The 21,773-nt window shown below is 38.9% G+C and overlaps 1 protein-coding gene across 3 annotated transcripts in view; it reads right to left on the minus strand.

The window, feature by feature from the left end:
- The window catches only part of CBFA2T2 (CBFA2/RUNX1 partner transcriptional co-repressor 2), a 183,968-nt gene that overhangs the window by 61,473 nt on the left and 100,722 nt on the right, over window positions 1-21,773 (minus strand). For all 3 annotated transcript variants that reach the window (XM_080685872.1, XM_080685874.1, XM_080685873.1), the window contains exon 2: window positions 1,929-2,072. In XM_080685872.1, the coding sequence (XP_080541998.1) occupies window positions 1,929-2,072 (144 nt within the window). The remainder of the gene's footprint in view (window positions 1-1,928; window positions 2,073-21,773) is intronic.

Here is a 21,773-nt window from a genome sequence, read left to right on the forward strand (position 1 = left end):
GGCCAGACGGAGTGGCAAGAAATTTTCAATGTGATGAATAGCAAGAACCTACAACCAAGATTACTCTACCCAGCAAAGCTATCATTCAGAATTGAAGGGCAGATAAAGAGCTTCACAGATAAGAAAAAGCTAAAGGAGTTCATCACCACCAAACCAGTATTATATGAAATGCTGAAAGGTATTCTTAAAGAAGAGGAAGAAGAAAAAAGTAAAGAGAAAAATTATGAACAACAAATACATATCTATCAACAAGTGAACCTAAAAATCAAGTGAATTAAAAACCTGAGGAACAGAATAATCTGGTGAATATAATAGAATCAGGGGCATAGAAAGGGAGTGGACTGATAATTATCAGGGGAAAGAGGTATGGGGGGTTTATGAAGAGACTGGACAAAAATCATACACCTATGGATGAGGACAGTGGGGGGGAGGTAAGGGCAGAAGGTGGGGTGGGAACTGGGTGGAGGGGAGCTACGGGGGGAAAAAGGAGAAACAATTGTAATAATCTGAATAAAGATTTATTAAAATAAAAAAAAATAAAGCTACTATTAAAGCTGTACCTCTTAGGCTCCCTTCTCTTATTGTTAAAAATAATTTACTTAGAAAACATAAATGTTTAAGCAAAAATAGTGTGCAAGCTTGTGCAATGGTGTTTAAATAAGAAAATGCACATAGCACCTAGTACATTGCTCTAACTTGATATGGATGGGTAGTACCCAAATAGAAATTTTCTGCTTTATGAGGCAAAAGGTCTGTAAGGGTCAATGTGAACTGGATGTAGCATAGGCATGGAAAGACAGAACACAAATTAAAATCTAGATGTGTGTGTGTCTCTCTCTAGATTTTAGATTTTAAATTGAGGCTTTTTTTTTTTTTTTTTAAATATGTATGTACAACTGAATTCGCTGAGTTATAAAATGTGTGGAAATTCAGCTTTAGAAGATACTGCCAAACAATTTTCTCATACTTAAACAATGTATGAGTGTTCAGGTTGCACCACACATACTCACCAACACTTGACAATTCTTTTTCACTTTGAACATTCTTGTGGGTATACATGGTATTGCACTAGGTTTTAGTTTGCATTTCCTGGATGACTACTTAAGTTGAACGCCTCAGATTTATTGGCTAATATAATTCTTATTAGCTGAATTGTGTCCCCCACAAATTCCCATGTTGAGGTTCTAACCCCTCAGTAACTCAGAATGTGACTATATTTGGAGATAGGACCTTTAAAGGTTAATTGATGTCATATGGGTAGTCCCTGATTCATTATGACTGTTGTCCTTAAGAAGAGAAAGGGACAACATGAATGTGTTGGCACAGAGGCAAGGGCATGGGAGAATATAGCAAGAAGGCAGCTTTTGCAAGCTAAGGACAGAGGTCTCAAGGGGGAAAAAAATCAAACCTGCTGACACCTTGATCTTGGACTTCTATTCTCTAGAACTTTTAAAAAATAAATTTCTGTTGTTTAAGCTACCTAGTCTATAATATTTTGTTATGGCAGCCCTAGCAAACTAATACAATATTCTCTTTTTTGTAAAGAGACTTAGCATGATAGTCCTGGAAAACTTTTAGAAATAATTCAATAACTTTATGAATCTTACTTTAATTCCTATAAATCAATCTAACTTTAATTTATTATTTTAGAACTCAAGAATTTAAAACACCTACTTCCCAGACAAAGAGTATGAAAAAAATATTGGGACTACTAAATTTCCAAATGCCCAAATTAGCTAAGTACTATTCTCAGAGGGCAAAAGCTATCTATAAAAGAAATAACCAGATATACATTTCTGACATATATCTCTTTCAATAGCCATTTTGAAAACCTTGTGAATGGTATATGCAGAAGGCTTAATGGGAGTCAGTCACATAGATACAAATGTTACTCTGAACCACAAACTCAAGTAATTAAGAGTTCTCACATGCTGTAGGAGTAAATGACACTGGCCTGGGTCCTCCGGGATTTATTGGTGGAAGGGGTGGCATGGTGGGAGGTGAGGATCTTGACTGTATCTTCACTTCCACAGGCGATCCAGGCATTGCTGGCACCCTTTTCTCAGGACCAACTGTATAGAATAAAAGAATTAGAGGTCAGAGTTTTCTATGAAATAATAAAAATAGTGACAATAATTTGAAATACTAACATACCGGTATTTTCCTATAGGACTGAGAAGAAAATGCTTAGTTTAATAGACTGAATAGTGGTCCCCAGAAAGATATCTACCTCTTAATCCCTTGAATTATAAATGTTTCCTTATTTGGAAAAAGGGTCTTTGAAAATGTAGTTAAAGATTTTGAGAGGAGGAGATAATCGTGGATTATCTGGTGGGCTCCAAATCCAATAGAGGCAGTCCTCGGGTTACGTAGGACTCGACATACGTCGTTTTGTGGTTATGTCGCCATCTCCCACTTATTTATATATAAAAAAAAAGTTCCGTCATTTTAACATATGTGCGTATGTGCTTTATGTTTTTTATTATTTATTTACCACAAGAAAAGGTCAGGAATTATTATCTTTTAAATTTTTTTTACGGTTTTACTTCATTACTGCTGTGTATGTGCTCCATGTGAGTGACGTAGGTGCTTGTGTAGGTGGGTTCCGACTTACGTCGCACTGTAGGAATGGCTCTCCGACGTAACCTGAGAACCTACTGTATAAATGAAACCCTCATAAGAAGAGCTGAAGAGATACATACACAAACAGAAGACTACGTGAAGACAGTCACACAGAGAGGACACAGTGTGACGATGGAGGCAGAGATTGAACGATGCATCTACAAGCCAAGGAATGGCAAGGATTATCAGCCAGCACTAGAAGCCAGGAAGAGTGGTATGAAATCGATTCTTCCTCTGAGGCCCCAAGAAGGAATCAACCCTCCCGATACCTTAATTTTAGACCACTGGCCCCCTGAACTATGAGAGAAGATTATTGTTTTAAGGCACCCAGTCTGTGGAACTTTGCTACAGCAATCCTAAAAAACTAAAACAAGGCAACAAGGTGAAAGACTGATGAGACTAGAAAGTTAACAGTGAGGATAGTGGCTGGGAAAGAAAGAAACCAGTTTATAAATTCTGCTGATCTCAACTACATTCTGTATAACTTCCCTTTATAAGTGAATCAAGTTAATAGGGGGAAAAAAACTAATGGGGAACTATTTAGATCAGTAGGTGTCAACTGCATGGCATAGAAACAAATATAATCAGTTGTATATAAATTACTATGAATGAAGTACTAAATTTTTGTTGTTGCTAATCCTCACCCAAGGATATTTTTCCATTGATTTTTAGAGTGTGGCAGAGAGGGAGGGGGAGAAACATATATAAAAACATTGATGTGAGAGAGACACATTGATTGGTTGTCTTCTGCAAACAGGATAGAATTTGCAACCTAGGTATGTGCCCTTGACTAGGAATCGAAGCTGGACCCTTCAGTGTATGGGTGGACACTCTAACCATCAAGCAATACTGTCCTGGGCTAAAGCACTAAATTTTTATACATATCAACTACTCTAATAGGAAAAAAGAAGTGGGTTCAACATCTTTAATATCAGGCATATAAATGTTGCTTATAATATTTGTTCAAAAAGATGAAAAGTAGAGATGATTCTAAACCAAGCATAGGCTACTTCACCCATGGGGATAATACATAAGCAGTGTTTGATAACACTAGACAGCAACAAATTCCAGAAAAGATAAATTTGATAGATTATACTTAATGACATTAGAATTAGGGCTGAGCTCATATAAATAAGATTTGAGCCCTAGCTGGTTTGGCTCAGTGGTCAGAGCATCAGCCTGTGGACTGAAGAGTCCCAGGTTCGATTCCAGTCAAGGGCACATGCCTGGGTTGTGGGCTTGATCCCCAATGTGGGGTATGCAGGAGGCAGCCAATCAATGATTTTCTCTCATTGATGTTTCTCTCTCTCCCTTTCCCTTCCTCTCTGAAATCAATAAAAATTATTTTTAAAAAAGACTTGATTCTGAAGAGTAATATTTTAATATCTTCAAAGTAATTTTCCCCATTAAAGGGAACTTGTTATATACTTGGTTAATAATAGAGCCAAGGCTACCATAATCACCTTTAAATTGAGCTATTTGCCTTTCAGTAATTCAAAGTTTTTCACTTAAGTTCCATGTACTTATTCTCCAATAAATTCAAGTAAAGTACAAAAAATGGACACCAAAGGTTCAAATGAGAATGTTAAATCAAAGATTTCTTTCAGTGGCATCACAGTTGTAAACACAATACATACAAGAGCATTCATGACATAGCATTAAGCACATCTTTGCACATTCATGGTCATGGTCTAATGAGGAAAATATCCCAAAATATTATTTTTAATGCTTCAGTTTGCCATATTTTTGGGAAGAAATATAATGAATGCAGGAAGTCAATCAAGGAAGCAATGCCCCTAAATTGCAAATTCCCCAACAAAACTGTGCAGCTCTCCAAGAGCCATGTGGGCAACACTCTGCCAGCCTTCCCCCCCTCTCTGTCCAGGACATTTTCTTTGTAAAATTGATGGTTGTCCTGTCTGATTAGTGGACTAATGAGCTGTTGCGCTTGCCTTTTTCTTCTTGACAGTATTTTCTCAATGCCTTTCAGAGAAAAGTTGACACATTTCCAGCACTTCCATCTGGGGCCCAGCTTTCTGGAGGATTGGGGGCAGGGGGCGGGGTAGGGAAGGAAGGAACTGACAGTTGTCTCGCACTGTTATGTGTTGTGTATGGTGTGCAATAACCTAGAGGGAGCTTTTCTTCAGACCACCTGCCTTTACAGCAAGGGCGCCAAAGGCCTGAAGAGGGCTTAGCAATGAGGTGTGTTTTAACATTCAGTACTTGGCAGAATGAAAAACTCAGAGCCGCCCAAATGCAGAACGCTAAATAATATACCAAGTAAAAGCTTAGATACTGGGTAAAACTTAGCCCCCAGAGTACTATTTACAGATTAAAACTACCCATCTCTTGTTCAGGTCACTATTCACAAACCTGCAACACTAGTTATTCCTCATGTTTTAAGCAATAAAAAAGCATGAGTACAGAGACTGAGAGATTTGCTGTGAATCCTCATTCTGTTACTAATGAATTTTTATCAAATAATTTAATCTTTGTGGGTCAAATTTTCAACACTAGTAGCCCAGTGCACAGATTCATGCACACTGAAAGGTAATTAATTAGAAAAAATATTTTAGTATCGCTATTCACCCTTTCTCTATAATAGAAATGTCAGAGATTAAAGAAAATTAGTAAGATGTATATGAAAATAATATATAAATTGATTAATAAGTAACAATAACATGATATAATAACAACAAAGACATGATATAAAAACAACATTGATAAAAACAATGACTGGTAAATTGATTAAACTTATTCTAATATATCCCTGTATACCACATTAAGAGTAAAAACACTTTCAAAGTGCTTGACTAATTTCCCTTGTGAAGAAGTATTTACAACTTTAACTTTAACGTCACACACTCTTCGAACTTGTGAGAAAAGCAACATATAACTGACCGTGTCCAAAAACTGGTTCAGGTAGGACTATTCCTACTCTGTCTAGAGTTTGTCCTTGTGATTTATTAATAGTCATTGCAAATCACATTCAACCACTGAGCCACATCAGCTGGGCAAAACCACATTTCTTGAAAACAAATCAGACTCCTAACTAAAAAACAATTGGGAAGCTTTAAAGAGAATGATCTTTGGAGGCAGAGGCCAAAGGTAGATAATTTTGTTTTTTGTATGTATAAGCATACACTTATATGGTTCAAAATCAATATTAAAAGAAATATTCCTTGCCTGTGTCCCTACATAATCCACCCCATAGGTAACCATTTAAATTGGTTTCTTGTGTATCCTTCCATTCTTTCTTGGTACAAATGAGCAAACATAAATATAAATTCCTATCCCAGCCCAGTTGTTATGGCTCAGTGGTTGAGGCTGACCTATGAACCAGGAGGTCACGGTTCGATTCCCGGTCAGGGCATATGCCCGGGTTACGGGCTCGATCACCAGTATGAGATGTGCAGGAGGCAGCCAATCAATGATTTTCATCATTGATGTTTCTAACTTTCCCCTCCCTTCCCTCTCTAAAATCAATTAAAAATATATTTTAAAAAAATTCTTATCCCAATCCCCATGTATATACAAGGGTAACATAATTACATTAATCTGAACACTCCCAATAATGGCCTTGTAGCAATCCTTTTTGCATTGCATCAGGAAGTGGGTTCTATTCCTATCTTCTAAACCAGGCCAAGCCCTCCGACTTGCTTTGGTAATGTGATGGAAGTTACAGAGTGCCAGTTCTAAGCCTGTCTTGGTACCCTGGTTCTGCCATTAAAGCAAATTCCAACTAGTCTGCTGGATGATGAGACCACATGGAGCAGAGAGAGATGAGCTGTACCAGCTAAAGCCAGCTGATCCTCAAACATGTGAGGGCCTAACATAATGAGTCTGATCTGCAGCTAGCTGACTGAAGACATGTGAATGAGTAAGCACAACCAAAAGCAGAAATGTTTGACTCATAAGCAAAATAAACCCAAAAAACAAAACAAAACAAAACAAAACAAAAACAATAAAGAATAAAAAATGAAAAGCTTATTGTTTTAGGCCACTAAGTTTTAGCATTCTTTGCTATAGAGCAACGGACCAACAGCAACTAATTAATCTATACCTACACAAATTGTGGGTGGTTATTGACTTGAACTCCATATTCAGATTCAATTGCTCCTTGGTTTTTTGTTGTTCTTATTTTGTTTTATAATTTTACAATATGACCTAAAATTCTTAATTCCATAACCTTAAAAAAAAGATTCATGATATTTCATTGTGGATGTACCGTAGTTTATTTACTCAATCCCCTATTGATGGATAACTGAACTGTTTTCAATCATTTATAGCTGAATTTTGAGGCTCTCCAGATCCCATGCTACTGACTACCCTCTATTTGCCAGGTTTGGGGAAACAGATAAAAGACAGGACCCTAAATAATGGGAAAACCAGATATATTCAAAAGGGTACAAAAAGGACTCAGAAAATAAAGAAGTGGAAATGTTACTCTCTATGAACTCCACAGGAGTCTTCACAGACCATTAAGTAATTTACTAGGAAGGCTAACATGGGCTTTCCAGGCAGCACATAGGGAGAAAAGCCTGAAGGCTACAGATCTACTTTATTTTTTATTTTTTTTATATATTTTATTGATTTTTTACAGAGAGGAAGGGAGAGGAATAGAGAGTTAGAAACATCGATGAGAGAGAAACATCGATCAGCTGCCTCTTGCACACCCCCTACTGGGGACGTGCCCGCAACCAAGGTACATGCCCTTGACCAGAATCGAACCTGCGACCTTTCAGTCCGCAGGCTGACGCTCTATCCACTGAGCCAAACCGGTTTTGGCTACAGATCTACTTTAAATAGTTTACCTAAAGATCAGAACCCAGTGGGGAAAAAATCAGGAAAAAATTCACTTGACCACAGCATCTCTTTAACCATTGCCAAGAGTAGGTAAATGTTCTGGAGTAACTATCAGACAAGAAGCATTTCCAACATTGACAATTCTAATTTGCTATAGAGGAAAGAATACCAAAATACTATTGCACAAGGACTTATAAAGCTGGTAAACTGATTATTGGCAAAGCACACGTTCTTATCCTTGTAGCTCTAAAACAAACCTGAGAACATATCCAACTTTTTTAACAACAGGCAGGTGTCATATGCAGAGACAGCCAGAAATAGCTGTTTACAATGACAAATAATTTATCATTCAACAAAAATTGAGGCATAAGGACTCATGCAGAGAAATTACCGAAAATATTTTACAAGGGACGTTAAAGACAGATTAAATGCAGATTAAAATTTTTTTCCCCAGTCCACATTTATAAATACTTTGTGGAAGATTATTTTTATCTAATACATCCCTATGACTCAAGGATCAGTAAATTTTTTTCTGCAAAGGGCAAGACAGTAAATACTTTTAGCATTGTGGACCATTGGTCTCTCACAATTATATAACTCTACTGTTGTAGCATGCTCTAGATCAGCAATTTTTAACCCTTTTTCTCATGGAGCACATAAACTACTAAAATTCTGTGGCACACCACAAAATATACTCTATTTTTTGCCAATCTAACAACAACAGAAAAATAGGTATAATTTTTATTTGTTCACAGCGGGCAGCTAGTGTCTTGGCTGCTGTCAGTTTTTAATTTGACAATCTAAGGAAAAAGAGATCAGTGCCCCTGACTAAACAGTCAGGTATTGCATGTTTTAAAAATTCTCCTGGCACACTGGCTAAAAATCACTACTCTAGATAATATATGAACAAATGGGCTTGGCTGTGTTCCAATAAAACTTTATTTACAAAAATAGAGAGTGGTCCATAGTTTAAATAGTAGTCCATAGTTCATGGCTAATTAAAAAACTGGAAAAATTCAAATGTCTAATTCTTACTTTATTTCTATGCCTATAAAATCTAATTTATAATATCTACTGAAGTGGTTCACCGGAATAACATTTTTTCTTTTCTTAACACTGGATATAATGCTCAATGGTTAGAGTGTCAGCCCACAGACCAAAGGATCGCAGGTTCGATTACCAGTCAAGGGCACATACCTGGGTTACTGGTTCAATCCCCAGGCCAGTTCAGGCTCGAATGGAGGCAACAAATCAATGTATCTCTCTCACATTGATGTCTCTTTCTCCTCTCCCCTTCTACTCTCTCTAAAAATCAATGGGAAAAAATAATCTCCACTGAGGATTAACAAAAAAATAAAATAGAAGACTGGATATAGAGAGACTTTTACTAATTGACCAGTAAGAAAATAACACACAAAACAGCCCTGGCCGGTTTGGCTCAGTGGATAGAGCATCGGCCTGCGACTGAGAGGTCCCAGGTTCGATTCCGGTCAAGGGCATGTACCTTGGTTGCGGGCATATCCCCAGTGGGAGGTGTGCAGGAGGCAGCTGGTCGATATTTCTCTCTCATCGATGTTTCTAACTCTCTATCCCTCTCCCTTCCTCTCTGTAAGAAATCAATAAAATATATTTTTTAAAAAAGAAAATAACACACAAAACAGAAAAAAATATTTAAAGACAATACTAAAAACATGAAGTCAGAACAGAAGAGTAGCAAAGATGAGGCTTGTTATCTGATGTTCTTCCAAAAATCAGACAGATCTAAGAGAACTTCAGAGATGACTAGCATACCTGTGAAAAATCACTTGCTTCATTATTATGATAATTTAGTCATTCCTCTTTTCTCTATCTTCTACCATCTGATATAATTCTAACAACTCTTTAATAACAAACAACCCAATTAAAAAAAAAAAGATTTTTATTGACTTTTAAAGAGAGAAGAAGGGGGGGAGAGGAAGAGGGAGAGGAACTGAACTGGATTATGCCAAACCAACTGACCCACACTGGCCAGAGCACAAACAACCCAATTTAAAGAACTAGCAAAAAAGACATAAAAAAAATGCTTGACATACTTAAGTCATCAAAGAAACATAAAACACATTAACAAAAAAGAACAAACTACTGATATATATCCAATAACAGATGAATGTCAAAAGCATTAGGCCAGGGGTGGGCAAACTTTTTGACTCGAGGGCCACAATGGGTTCTTAAACTGGACCGGAGGGCTGGAACAAAAGCATGGATGGAGTGTTTGTGTGAACTAATATAAATTCAAAGGAAAGGAGCGGAGGGGAGAGCAAGAGAACCCTCCGCTCTTTCGGCTCCGCAGGCCGGATAGAACAGCCGAAAGGGCCGGATCTGGCCCGCGGGCCGTAGTTTGCCCACGGCTACATTAGGCTAAGTTAAAGATGCCAGATACACAACAAGCTACATACTGCATTATCCAATTTATATAAAACTTCAGACAAGACAAAAATTAGTGACAAAATGCTGATCAGTGGCTGCTTGGGACTGATGGGAAAAAATGATTATGAGGGGGATATTGAGGACATAATAAATCTTTTTAAGGTAATGGAACTCTTCCATATCGATTGCAATGGTACTAATGACTTTATACAACAGCTAAAAGTCAAACTATATACATAAAATGGGCAAATTTTACTATAGGTAAATTATACCACAATAAAGCTGAGAAAAAAATAGAAAATAAATTCAGCCTTTTAAAAATTTTTAATGAGAAACCAAGATGGCGGCATAGGTAAGTACCTAAACTGCTGCCTCGCACAACAATTTCAAAACTACAACTAAAAGACAGAACGGACATCATCCAGAACAACAGGAAGGCTGGCTGAGTGGAAATTCTACAACTAGAAGGAAAGAGAAAAGCTCACGGAGAATCAGAGGAGTGGCAAAGGGCTGAGGTACGGAGACATGCATGCAGAGAGGAAGGGTGGCTGAGTGCCTGGCTGACTTTCTTGGGCGGGAGGGGGAAGGAAGCCCCCGACTGCAATGAACCCCAGTTTCGACTGCACTGAACCCCAGTTCTGGGCAAAACCCCATGGACCCAGGCTTATACAGGGGGAGTCTGGACTGTCAGGTAGAGAGAAAGGCACACAGAGACTTGGAGACTCGAGGGAACCACGGTGGGCAGGGGACTGAAGGCGCGCGTGCGCAAGTGCTCGCAGAGAAGACTGAATGTGGAGGTTGCTGCAGGCTTTCCCTAGCGGAAGGGAGTCAGAAGCTCCTGACTGCACTGAACACCAGTTCCGGGTGAGCCCCTGGGGACCCATGCTCTGACGGGGGGAATCAGGACTGTCAGGCGGAAATTCAGAGGAGCCGCGGAAAGCAGAGGTCTGGAGGCGCGTGCGCAAGGGCAGGGCTGATGGGAAGCCAAGACTGTCTGCTCTGCCCTGAGACTCCGCCCCATCCAAGCTGAGCACAGAGGCTTTTGCAATTTTGCAAGTCTGATCCTATAAGGCTGTCTCCAGCACCGAACTTCTCCCAGCGTAGACACAGCTGATCCTCACAGCCAACTGGCCTGGAGGTCAATTCCTCCCAGTGATACCAACAACAATCAAGACTTAACTACAACAAGGCTGTACACACAGTCCACAAAGGGGTGCACCAAGATTGTCCATCCCAGGTTAACTGGGGATGCCGACCCACTGGGCCACATAGGAAACCTAGCACACAAAGCTACCCTACCAACTCAGGGAAGCAACGAAAATGCGGAGACAAAGAAACAGATCACAAACAAAAGAAATGGAGGAAAACAAACGACTGGATATAGAATTCAAAACCACGGTTATAAGGCTTTTCAAGAATATCCTAGAAAGGGCTGATAAATTTAGCGAGACCCTCGAGGATATGAAAAAGGACCAACTAGAAATTAAACATACACGGACTGAAATAAAAAATATTATACAGAGACCCAACAGCAGACTAGAGGAACGCAAGAATCAAGTCAAAGATTTGAAATACAAAGAAGCAAAAAACACTCAACCGGAAAAGCAAAAAGAAAAAAGAATCCAAAAAGTTGAAGATAGTGTAAGAAGCCTCTGGGACAACTTAAAGTGTACCAACATCAGAATTATAAGGATGCCAGAAGAAGACAGAGAGCAAGATACTGAAAACCTATTTGAAGAAATAATGACCGAAAACTTCCCCCACCTGGTGAAAGAAATAGACTTACAAGTCCAGGAAGCGCACAGAACCCCAAATAAAAGGAATCCAAAGAGGACCACACCAAGACACATCATAATTAAAATGCCAAGGGCAAAAGACAAAGAGAGAATATTAAAAGCAGCAAGAGAAAAACAGTTAATTACCTACAAGGGAGCACCCATACGACTGGCAGCTGATTTCTCAACAGAAACTATGCAGGCCAGATGGGAGTGGCAAGAAATATTCAAAGTGATGGATAGCAAGAACCTACAACCAAGATTACTCTACCCAGCAAAGCTATCATTCAGAATTGAAGGGCAGATAAAGAGCTTCACAGATAAGAAAAAGCTAAAGGAGTTCATCACCACCAAACCAGTATTATATGAAATGCTGAAAGGTATTCTTTAAGAAGAGGAAGAAGATAAAAGAAAAGATAAAAATTATGAACAACAAATACATATCTATCAACAAGTGAACCTAAAAATCAAGTGAATTAAAAATCTGAGGAACAGAATAAACTGGTGAATATAATAGAATTAGGGGCATAGAAAGGGAGTGGACTGATAATTCTCAGGGGGAAAGGGTATGGGGGGTGCAGGAAGAGACTGGACAAAAATCGTACACCTATGGATGAGGACAGTGCGGGGGAGGTAAGGGCAGAGGGTGGGGTGGGAACTGGGTGGAGGGGAGCTATGGGGGGAAAAAGGAGAAACAATTGTAATAATCTGAACAATAAAGATTTATTAAATTAAAAAAAATTTTATTAATCCTCATCTGAGGATATTTTTTCCATTGATTTTTAGAGAGAGTGGAAGGGAGGGGGAGAGACAGAGAGAAACATTGATGTTAGAGAGACACAATGATTGGTTGCCTCCTGCATATGCCCCGACAAGGGGAAACTCTTCAGTCTGCAAGTGGACACTCTAGCCACTGAGCCAAAATGACTAGGGCCAGCCATATTTAAAACAAAAAATCACAATCAAATTGAGTTCATCCAAGAAAGCAAAGGTAATTTAATATTAGAAAAATCTAGTATAATTCACCATATTAGCAGATGAAAAGAAACACCTAAAATAACTTCAATAATTACGGAAATAGCCCAGCTGGCGTGGCTCAGTGGTTGAGCATTTACCTATGAACCAGTATGTCATGGTTTGATTCCTCGTCAGGGCACGGGCCAGGATTGCAGGTTGATCCCCAATGTGGGGCATGGAGGAATTAGCCGATCAATGATTGTCATCATTGATGTCTCTCTCTTTCTCCCCCTCTCCCTTCTTCTTTGAAATCAATAAAAATATTTTTTAAAAAATAATTATAGAAATGGATGATCAATTCCTTAACTTGATAAAGGGTCTCTCCCAAAAACTCATATAAAATGTCATACTTACTGATGAAATATTAAAAGTGCTGCCTTTCAACTCAGAAAGAAGATAAAGATGCCCAGTATCTATTCAACATTTACTTAAGAGTCAAGCTAGAACAGCAGGACAGTTAAAAAAAAAAAAGGAAGAAATAGCCTGGCCCATATGGCTCAGTGGTTGAGCATTGACCCACACACCAAAAGATCACCTGTTTGATTCCTGGACAGGGCACATACCCCGGTTTGGGCTCAATCCCCAGTAGGGGGCATGGAGAAGGCAGCCAGTCTATGTTCTCTCTCATCCATGTTTCTCTTTTCTCCTCCCTTCCTCTCTCTCTAAAATGAATAAGAACATATTTAAAAAAAAAAAAAAAGAAAATGAAAAGGAAGAAATTAAATTATCATTTTGTACATACAAGATGACTTTACAGGAAACCAAAATAATCTATCACCCAAGTATTAGAATTAATATGTAAGTTCAACAAGGTTGCTAGAGCAAAGCCCAATCTTTTCAAAATTTGTTGTATTCCAGCCCTGGCCAGTTTTGCTCAGTAGTTAGAGCGTCAGCATATGAACCAAAGGGTTGCGGGTTCAATTCCAGGTCAAGGGCACATACTTGGGATGCAGGCTCAATTCCCAGACCCCCAGTTGGGGCATCTACAGAAGGCAACTGATCAATGTTTCTTTCTCTTTTTCTTTTTTCTCTCTAAGCATGTCCTCAGGTAAGAACAAAAAATAAGCAAGGAAATAATAAACAACATATTCAGGATGATGACTATTGTAAACGGAAGGAAAGGGATGGAATCAGACACAGTTACAAATTATAGTTCTAATGTTTCACTTCTTTAAAAGCTCTGAAGCTAAATATTAGACAAAACATTAAAATCTGACAAGCTAAAAGTGGGTACATGAGTGTTTGTTATACTGTGCTTTTTTCTTATTTTGTAAGCTTGAAATATTTCATAAGAAAAGGTCACTGGCTACAGTGGGGAAAATGGTGAGATCATCGTGCAGGCAAAGACTACTTATAAGGTTGTTATAGTGAGAGATGATTGTGGCCTGAGATAGGGAGAATCAATAGGCATGGTAAAAGGGGGCTGGATTTCAGAGATATTTAGTTAGAACAGGATAGAGTTAGAAAAGGATTTGTTGAATGATTAGATGTGGAAGATAAATTGGGGTAACATCTGGAATTACTGACCGAGATAGAGTCAACTAGAGAACTATGTTTAAGGGGAGAGATGAAGAGTTCCATATGTATTGAACATACTGCTTTCATGATGCCTCTGTGATAGCCAAGAGGATGTTCCAGTTGATAAATTCAGAAGTCTGGCGTTGAAAAGAATAGTCTGGTCTAAAATTGTGAGTTATCAGTATAAAAACAAGAAAAATTTGGCTATAAGAGCTTAAAAAGATGTTATGTTTCAAAAACAAAAATGAATTATGCCTGATTTTTCCCCTATTGACTTTTACTCCATATTCAGTGTTAAGAATGGATAGTTAAGAAAAAACCTGTTGTTGAGAGGGAGAAACCAAGATGGCGGCATAGGTAAGCACCTAAACTGCTGCCTCACACAACAATTTCAAAACTACAACTAAAAGACAGAACGGACATCATCCAGAACCACAGGAAGGCTTGGCTGAGTGAAAATTCTACAACTAGAAGGAAAGAGGAAAGCTCACAGAGACTCAGAGGAGCAGCAAAGAGCTGAGGTACGGAAACACGCATGCAGAGAGGAAGGGTGGCTGAGTGCCTGGCTTTCTCTGGCGGGAGGGGGAAGGAAGCCCCCGACTGCACTGAACCCCAGTTTCGACTGCACTGAACCCCAGTTCCGGGCAAAACCCAGTGGACCCAGGCTCATACGGGGGAGTCTGGACTGTCAGGTAGAGAGAAAGGCACACAGAGACTCGGAGACTTGGGGTAGCCGCGGCGGGTCTGGAGGCGCGAGTGTGCGTGCGCACACGCGAGTGCTCGCAGAGAAAGCTGAATGCGGAGGTTGCCGCAGGCGTTCCCTAGCGAAAGGGAGTCGGACGCTCCTGACTGCACTGAACCCTAGTTCCAACTGCATTGAACCCCAGTTCCGGGCAAGCCCCTGGGAACCCATGCTCTTACAGGGGGAATCTGGACTGTCAGATGGAAACTCAAGGGAGTCGCGGAAAGCAGAGGTCTGGAGGCGCGTGCGCAAGGGCAGGGCTGATGGGAAGCCAAGACTGTCTGCTCTGCCCTGAGACTCCGCCCCATCCAAGCTGAGCACAGAGGCTTTTGCAATTTTGCAAGTCTGATCCTATAAGGCTGTCTCCAGCACCGAACTTCTCCCAGCGTAGACACAGCTGATCCTCACAGCCAACTGGCCTAGAGGTCAATTCCTCCCAGTGATACCAACAACAATCAAGACTTAACTACAACAAGGCTGTACACACAGTCCACAAAGGGGTGCACCAAGAGTATCCACCTCAGGTTAACTGGGGAGGCCGACCCACTGGGCCATATAGGAAACCTAGCACACAAAGCTACCCTACCAACTCAGGGAAGCAACGAAAATGCGGAGACAAAGAAACAGATCACAAACAAAAGAAATGGAGGAAAACAAACGACTGGATATAAAATTCAAAACCACGGTTATAAGGCTTTTCAAGAATATCCTAGAAAAGGCTGATAAATTTAGCGAGACCCTCGAGGATATGAAAAAGGACCAACTAGAAATTAAACATACACGGACTGAAATAAAAAATATTATACAGAGACCCAACAGCAGACTAGAGGAACACAAGAATCAAGTCAAAGATTTGAAAAACAAAGAAGCAAAAAACACTCAAATGGAAAAGCAAAAAGAAAAAAAGAATCCAAAAAGCTGAAGACAGTGTAAGAAGCCTCTGGGACAACTTAAAGCGTACCAACATCAGAATTATAAGGATGCCAGAAGAAGACAGAGAGCAAGATACTGAAAACCTATTTGAAGAAATAATGACCGAAAACTTCCCCCACCTGGTGAAAGAAATAGACTTACAAGTCCAGGAAGCGCACAGAACCCCAAATAAAAGGAATCCAAAGAGGACCACACCAAGACACATCATAATTAAAATGCCAAGGGCAAAAGACAAAGAGAGAATATTAAAAGCAGCAAGAGAAAAACAGTTAATTACCTACAAGGGAGCACCCATACGACTGGCAGCTGATTTCTCAACAGAAACTATGCAGGCCAGATGGGAGTGGCAAGAAATATTCAAAGTGATGGATAGCAAGAACCTACAACCAAGATTACTCTACCCAGCAAAGCTATCATTCAGAATTGAAGGGCAGATAAAGAGCTTCACAGATAAGAAAAAGCTAAAGGAGTTCATCACCACCAAACCAGTATTATATGAAATGCTGAAAGGTATTCTTTAAGAAGAGGAAGAAGATAAAAGTAAAGATAAAAATTATGAACAACAAATACATATCTATCAACAAGTGAACCTAAAAATCAAGTGAATTAAAAACCTGAGGAACAGAATAAACTGGTGAATATAATAGAATTAGGGGCATAGAAAGGGAGTGGACTGATAATTCTCAGGGGGAAAGGGTATGGGTGCAGGAAGAGACTGGACAAAAATCGCACACCTATGGATGAGGACAGTGTGGGGAGGTAAGGGCAGAGGGTGGGGTGGGAACCGGGTGGAGGGGAGCTATGGGAAGAAAAAGGAGAAACAATTGTAATAATCTGAACAATAAAGATTTATTAAATAAAAAAAATAATGGATAGTTAAGTATTATACTCTAAATATTTGTTCATACTTTAATAGTTTATTCAATTCATCTTCTTCAAGCTAGTAGTCTTTTTTTAGATTAGTTGTAAAGTCAAATATTTATAATGTGTTTACAAGCCCCTAATTCTCATTATTTCCCATGTTCTCCAATTTGTCTATACTGTTCCACAGAAAATTTTGCTTTGCATTTCTCTGCAGATGCTTTCTGTTCCCAATTCTAGAGAGCCAGACTCAGCTAACCATGTCCATCTTCATTCTAAACCAATGCCCTTTTAGGATAATACCACTCACAGGGAAAGCATAAGACAGGAAGGAAGGACAGAAAAAGGGATATGGTAAGAAAGGTGTTATTTTCATAACCTGGAATTTTAAAAAATAGTTATTTTTATGAATTTTTTTATTAGTGTGTTAGAGGTGCCTTAAGAAAATATCACACACTGAGTGGCTTAAATTACAGAATCTACTTTCTCAAAATTTTGGAAGACAGAGGTGTTGACAGGACTCGTTTCTTCTGTAGCCCCTCTCTTTGGCTTGTGGGTGGCTGTCTTCTCCTTGTGTCTTCATACATAATCTATGTCCAAATTTCCTCTTCTTATATGGACATCCAGTCATATTGACCCGCCCTAATGATCTCATTTTAATTTAATTGCTGCATTAAAGACTTTATCTCTAAATTCAGTCACATTCTGAGGTTCTGGGGTATTAGGACTTCAACATATAAATTTGTAGGGCACACAATTCAGCCCAATAGTGGGGGTGGGGAAGACGAAGAAAGCAGATTAAGGAGGTTGACCAGATTTTCCTGAATTGAATTTTAGTATTCTCTCATTCATTCATTCAAAAATAGTTGAGTAATTACAAGATATCTTACTGCTGAAGATAGACGGTAAATAAAACAAAAGTAAATAAAATATAGAGCTCAAGGAACAATTCTACAGGTTTTAGCCTGGAAGGATGGAGTTGCCATCTACTGAAAAGGGTGAAAATATGAAAGGAAAATGGGTGGAGGGGTAATTAGAGACCAGGACTAAATTTGAAATGCCTAGGTGATATTCAAATGGGGATGTTGGAATAGGTAGCTGGATATAAAAATATAGAGATGAGGCCTGGGGTGGGAAAGTCTGAGCTCCGGATTAAAGGTTGTCAGCTGATTAAAATATAGATGCTATTTAAAGCCTGAAACTGGATTATATTAGAGCAGTAGTTGGCAAACTGCAGCGGCTCGGAAGCCGCGGTTTGCCGCTCTGTTGACTAATGAGTTTGCCGACCACTGTATTACAGGAAGTGAGTATAGAATAGAGGTTCAAGGACTGATCTTCAGGTACTCCAATTTTTAGGGATCAAAGAGAGGAAAAAAAACTTGAGAGAGAGAGAGAGAGAGAGAGATTGAGCCTGGCCCGTGTGGTTGAGTGGCGACCCATGCACCAGGAGGTCAATGGTTTGATTCCCAGTCAGGGCATATGCCCATGTTTCAGGCTCGATCCCCAGCATGGGCAAGCAGGAAGCAGCCTATCAGTGCTGATACATTGATGTTTCTATCACACTCTCCCTCCTCCTTCACCTCTCTCTAAAATCAATTAAAAAAATATTTAAGTCCTAGCTGGTTTGGCTTAGTGGATAGAGTGTCAGCCTGCAGACTGAAGGGTCCCGGGTTCGATTCTGGTCAAGGGCACATGCCAGGGTTGCGGGCTCGATCCCCAATGGGGGACATGCAGGAGGCAGCCAATCAATGATTCTCTCTCATCATTGATGTTTCTATCTCTCCCCCCTCTCCCTTACTCTCTGAAATCAATAAAAATATATTTTAAAAAATATTAAAAGAAAGAAAATGGTCTGGAAGGAGACATTAACCTTTAAAAAAAAATAAGACTGAAAATGAGCAGTCCTTTGCTTCTTGGTGAGCCTAGTTAGAGGTTCATCAATCTTGTTTATCCTTTCAAAGAACCAGCTTTTGGTTTCATTGATCTTTTGTATTGTTTTTTGGTCTCTATGTCATTTATTTCTGCTCTGATCTTTATTATCTCCTTCCTTCTGCTCACTTTGGGCTTTTCTTGTTGCCCTCTTTCTAATTCTTTAACTTGTAGAGTTAGATGATTACTACCATTTTTTCTTGTTTTTTGAGGTAGGCCTGTAGAGCTATAAACTTCCCTCTCAGGACTGCTTTCATTGTGTCCCATAGATTTTGGATTGTTGTGTTTTGACTGTCATTCATTTCCAGGATGTTTTTGATTTCTTCTTTGATGTCTTTGGTAACCCAATCATTGTTTAATAGCATGCTATTCAGCTTCCAAGTGTTTCAATTTTTTTATTGTTTTTATTGTAGTTTATTTCTAATATTATGTCATTGTGGTCTGAGAAGATGCTTGATATGATTTCAATATTCTTGATTTTGGAGAGACTTTGCCTGTGACCCAATATGTGGTCTATCTTTGAAAATGTCCCAGGTGCACTTGAGAAGAATGTATGTATATTCTGTGGCTTTGGGGTGAAATGTTCTGAAGATGTCAATTAAGTCCATCTGATCTAATGAGTCTTTTAGGATTGCTGTTTCTTTGCTGATTTTTTGTCTAGAGGATTTATCCAGTGATGTCAGTGGGGTATTAAAGTCCCCTACTATGATTGTATTGTTGTCAATCTCTCCCTTAACATTTTCCAGGAGTTTTTTTATGTATTTGGGTGCTCCTGCATTGGGTGCATATATGTTTATCAGGGTTATTGTTGTATCGATCCCTTTAGTATTATGAAGTGGCCTTCCTTATCTCTTGTCATGACCTTCACTTTGAGATCTATTTTGTCAGATATAGGTATTGCTACCCCAGCCTTTTTTTTAATTTCCATTTGCCTGAAAGATGTTTTTCCATCCCTTCACTTTCAGTCTGTATGAGTCCCTTTTTCTGAGGTTGGTCTCTTGTAGACAGCATATATATGGATCATGTTTTTTTATCCATTCAGCCACTCAATGTCTTTTTTTTAAAAAAATATATTGTATTGATTTTTTTACAGAGAGGAAGGGAGATGGATAGAGAGTTAGAAACATCGATGAGAGAGAAATATCGATCAGCTGCCTCCTGCACATTCCCTACCGGGTATGTGCCTGCAACCAAGGTACATGCCCTTGACCGGAATCGAACCTGGGACCCTTGAGTCCGCAGGCCGACGCTCTATCCACTGAGCCAAACCGGTTAGGGCTCAATGTCTTTTGATTGGAGCATTTAGTCCATTTACGTTTAAAGTTATTATTGATAGGTACTTGTTTGTAGCCATTTTTATTTTTTGTGCCTGTGTTCCTTCTTCCTTTTTTTTTCTTCTTTTTATACCAGTCCCTTTAGCATTTCTTGCATTGCTGGCTTGGTAGTGATAAACTCCCTTAGCCTTTTTTTTGTCTGGGGGTGGGGTGGGGAAGGGAGGGCAATGGGGGGATAAGGACACATATGTAATACCTTAATCAATAAAGAAAAAAATTTAAAAAAATAAATAAAAATAAAAACATCTAAAAAAAATGAGTGATCCTATGTCAAGTCATTATGTGGTGTACCTTAAACTTAGATAGAGCTGTATGTCAATTATACCAATAAAACTGAAAAGGAAATTTTAAAAAGAAAATGAGCAGCCAAGAAAATGGGGGGGGGGGGGACCTAGAAGCCAAGTAGCAGGCCCTCTGGATTTCAAGATAAAATATATAAATATTCACATAGGAATACATTCTAGCTGTTTAGGTAATTATAGGGATTAAGCCTATGGTTAAGAAAATATCTTTAAAAACCAATTATTTTAAAACTTTCACTTTTGTCAAAGTATCAGCAAACAAGAATATAATTACAAAAAGGTTAGAACAAATATATTATTTGTAGCAAAGGATACAAAAGCATTTTAAGAGACTACACACAAATCTCACTCCAGAATTTAATTGGGACAAAACAAGTATAATGGCTAAAGTACTTTAGGCCAAATAAAATAGTTAATATAAAATTGTCCTTCCTCCCCCAATTTAAGACTATCTCTTAGCTGAAATAGAACATATAGAAAATATGAAAAAGCTTATATGCAGCAAAACATACTAGGTGTACTGGTTAATAATGCGGATTTTGAAATCAAAGAAAACACGATAATTTCAAGAGAAACATCAAAAGTGCTTTATTCAAAGTAATGTCCATCGCTGGCTACACATTTCCCCCATCTTTCAGGTAATTTGTGGATACCATCCCAAGAGAACTCTTCTTGTTTTGAGGCAAACCATTCAGAGATCCAATTTTCCACTTCTTTGTACGTTTTGAAGTGCTGCTCAGAAAGTGCGTGTGCCATCGATCAGAACAAGTGGTAATTTGAAGGAGCAAGGTCTGGTGAATACGGCAGGTGGGTTAATACTTCCCAGGCAAGATCTTTTAACCTGTCTTTATCTGGTTTTGGAATGTGTGATGGTGCGTTATCATGAAGCAAAATTACTTTGCTGTGTCTTCTAGCCCATTCTGGCCGTTTCACAATCAAAGTGTGGTTCAAATTAATTATTTGTTGTCAGTATCGATCAGTATTAACGGTTCCACCTGGTTTTAGAAGCTCATAATACATCACACCTTCCTGATCCCACCAAATGCAGAGTATTGTCTTCTTTCTGAACATGGCTTTGCAGTCGATATTGATGGTTGGCCTGGATCAACCCATAATTTTGTGCGTTTGGGATTCTCAAAATAAATCCATTTTTCATCGCCAGTCACAATTCAATGCAAAAAAAACTTTCTTTCGTGAGGTTGAAGCAATATTTTACTGATGACTTTTCAGTTTTGCATTTTTCTTTCGTTCAGTTGATGTGGCACCCATTTTCCTTCCTTTAAAATTTTCCCCTTTGCTTGTAAACGATCGGAAATTGTTTGCTGAGCAACGTTTAATCTTTCTTCAAGTTGTTTTTGAGTTTGACACACATCTTCATCCAATAATGCTTGTAATTGTTGGTCTTCAAACTTTTTCGATTGACCTGGACGTATTTGTCTTTCACATCGAAGTCATTACTTTTAAGGCGTTTAAACCAGCGTTCACAAGTGTCTTGAGATGGAGCATGTTCACCATAAGCTTCCCAAAG

Source organism: Plecotus auritus, assembly GCF_963455305.1.
Source record: "Plecotus auritus genome assembly, chromosome: 8".
In the NCBI taxonomy this organism is placed as follows: domain Eukaryota; kingdom Metazoa; phylum Chordata; class Mammalia; order Chiroptera; family Vespertilionidae; genus Plecotus; species Plecotus auritus.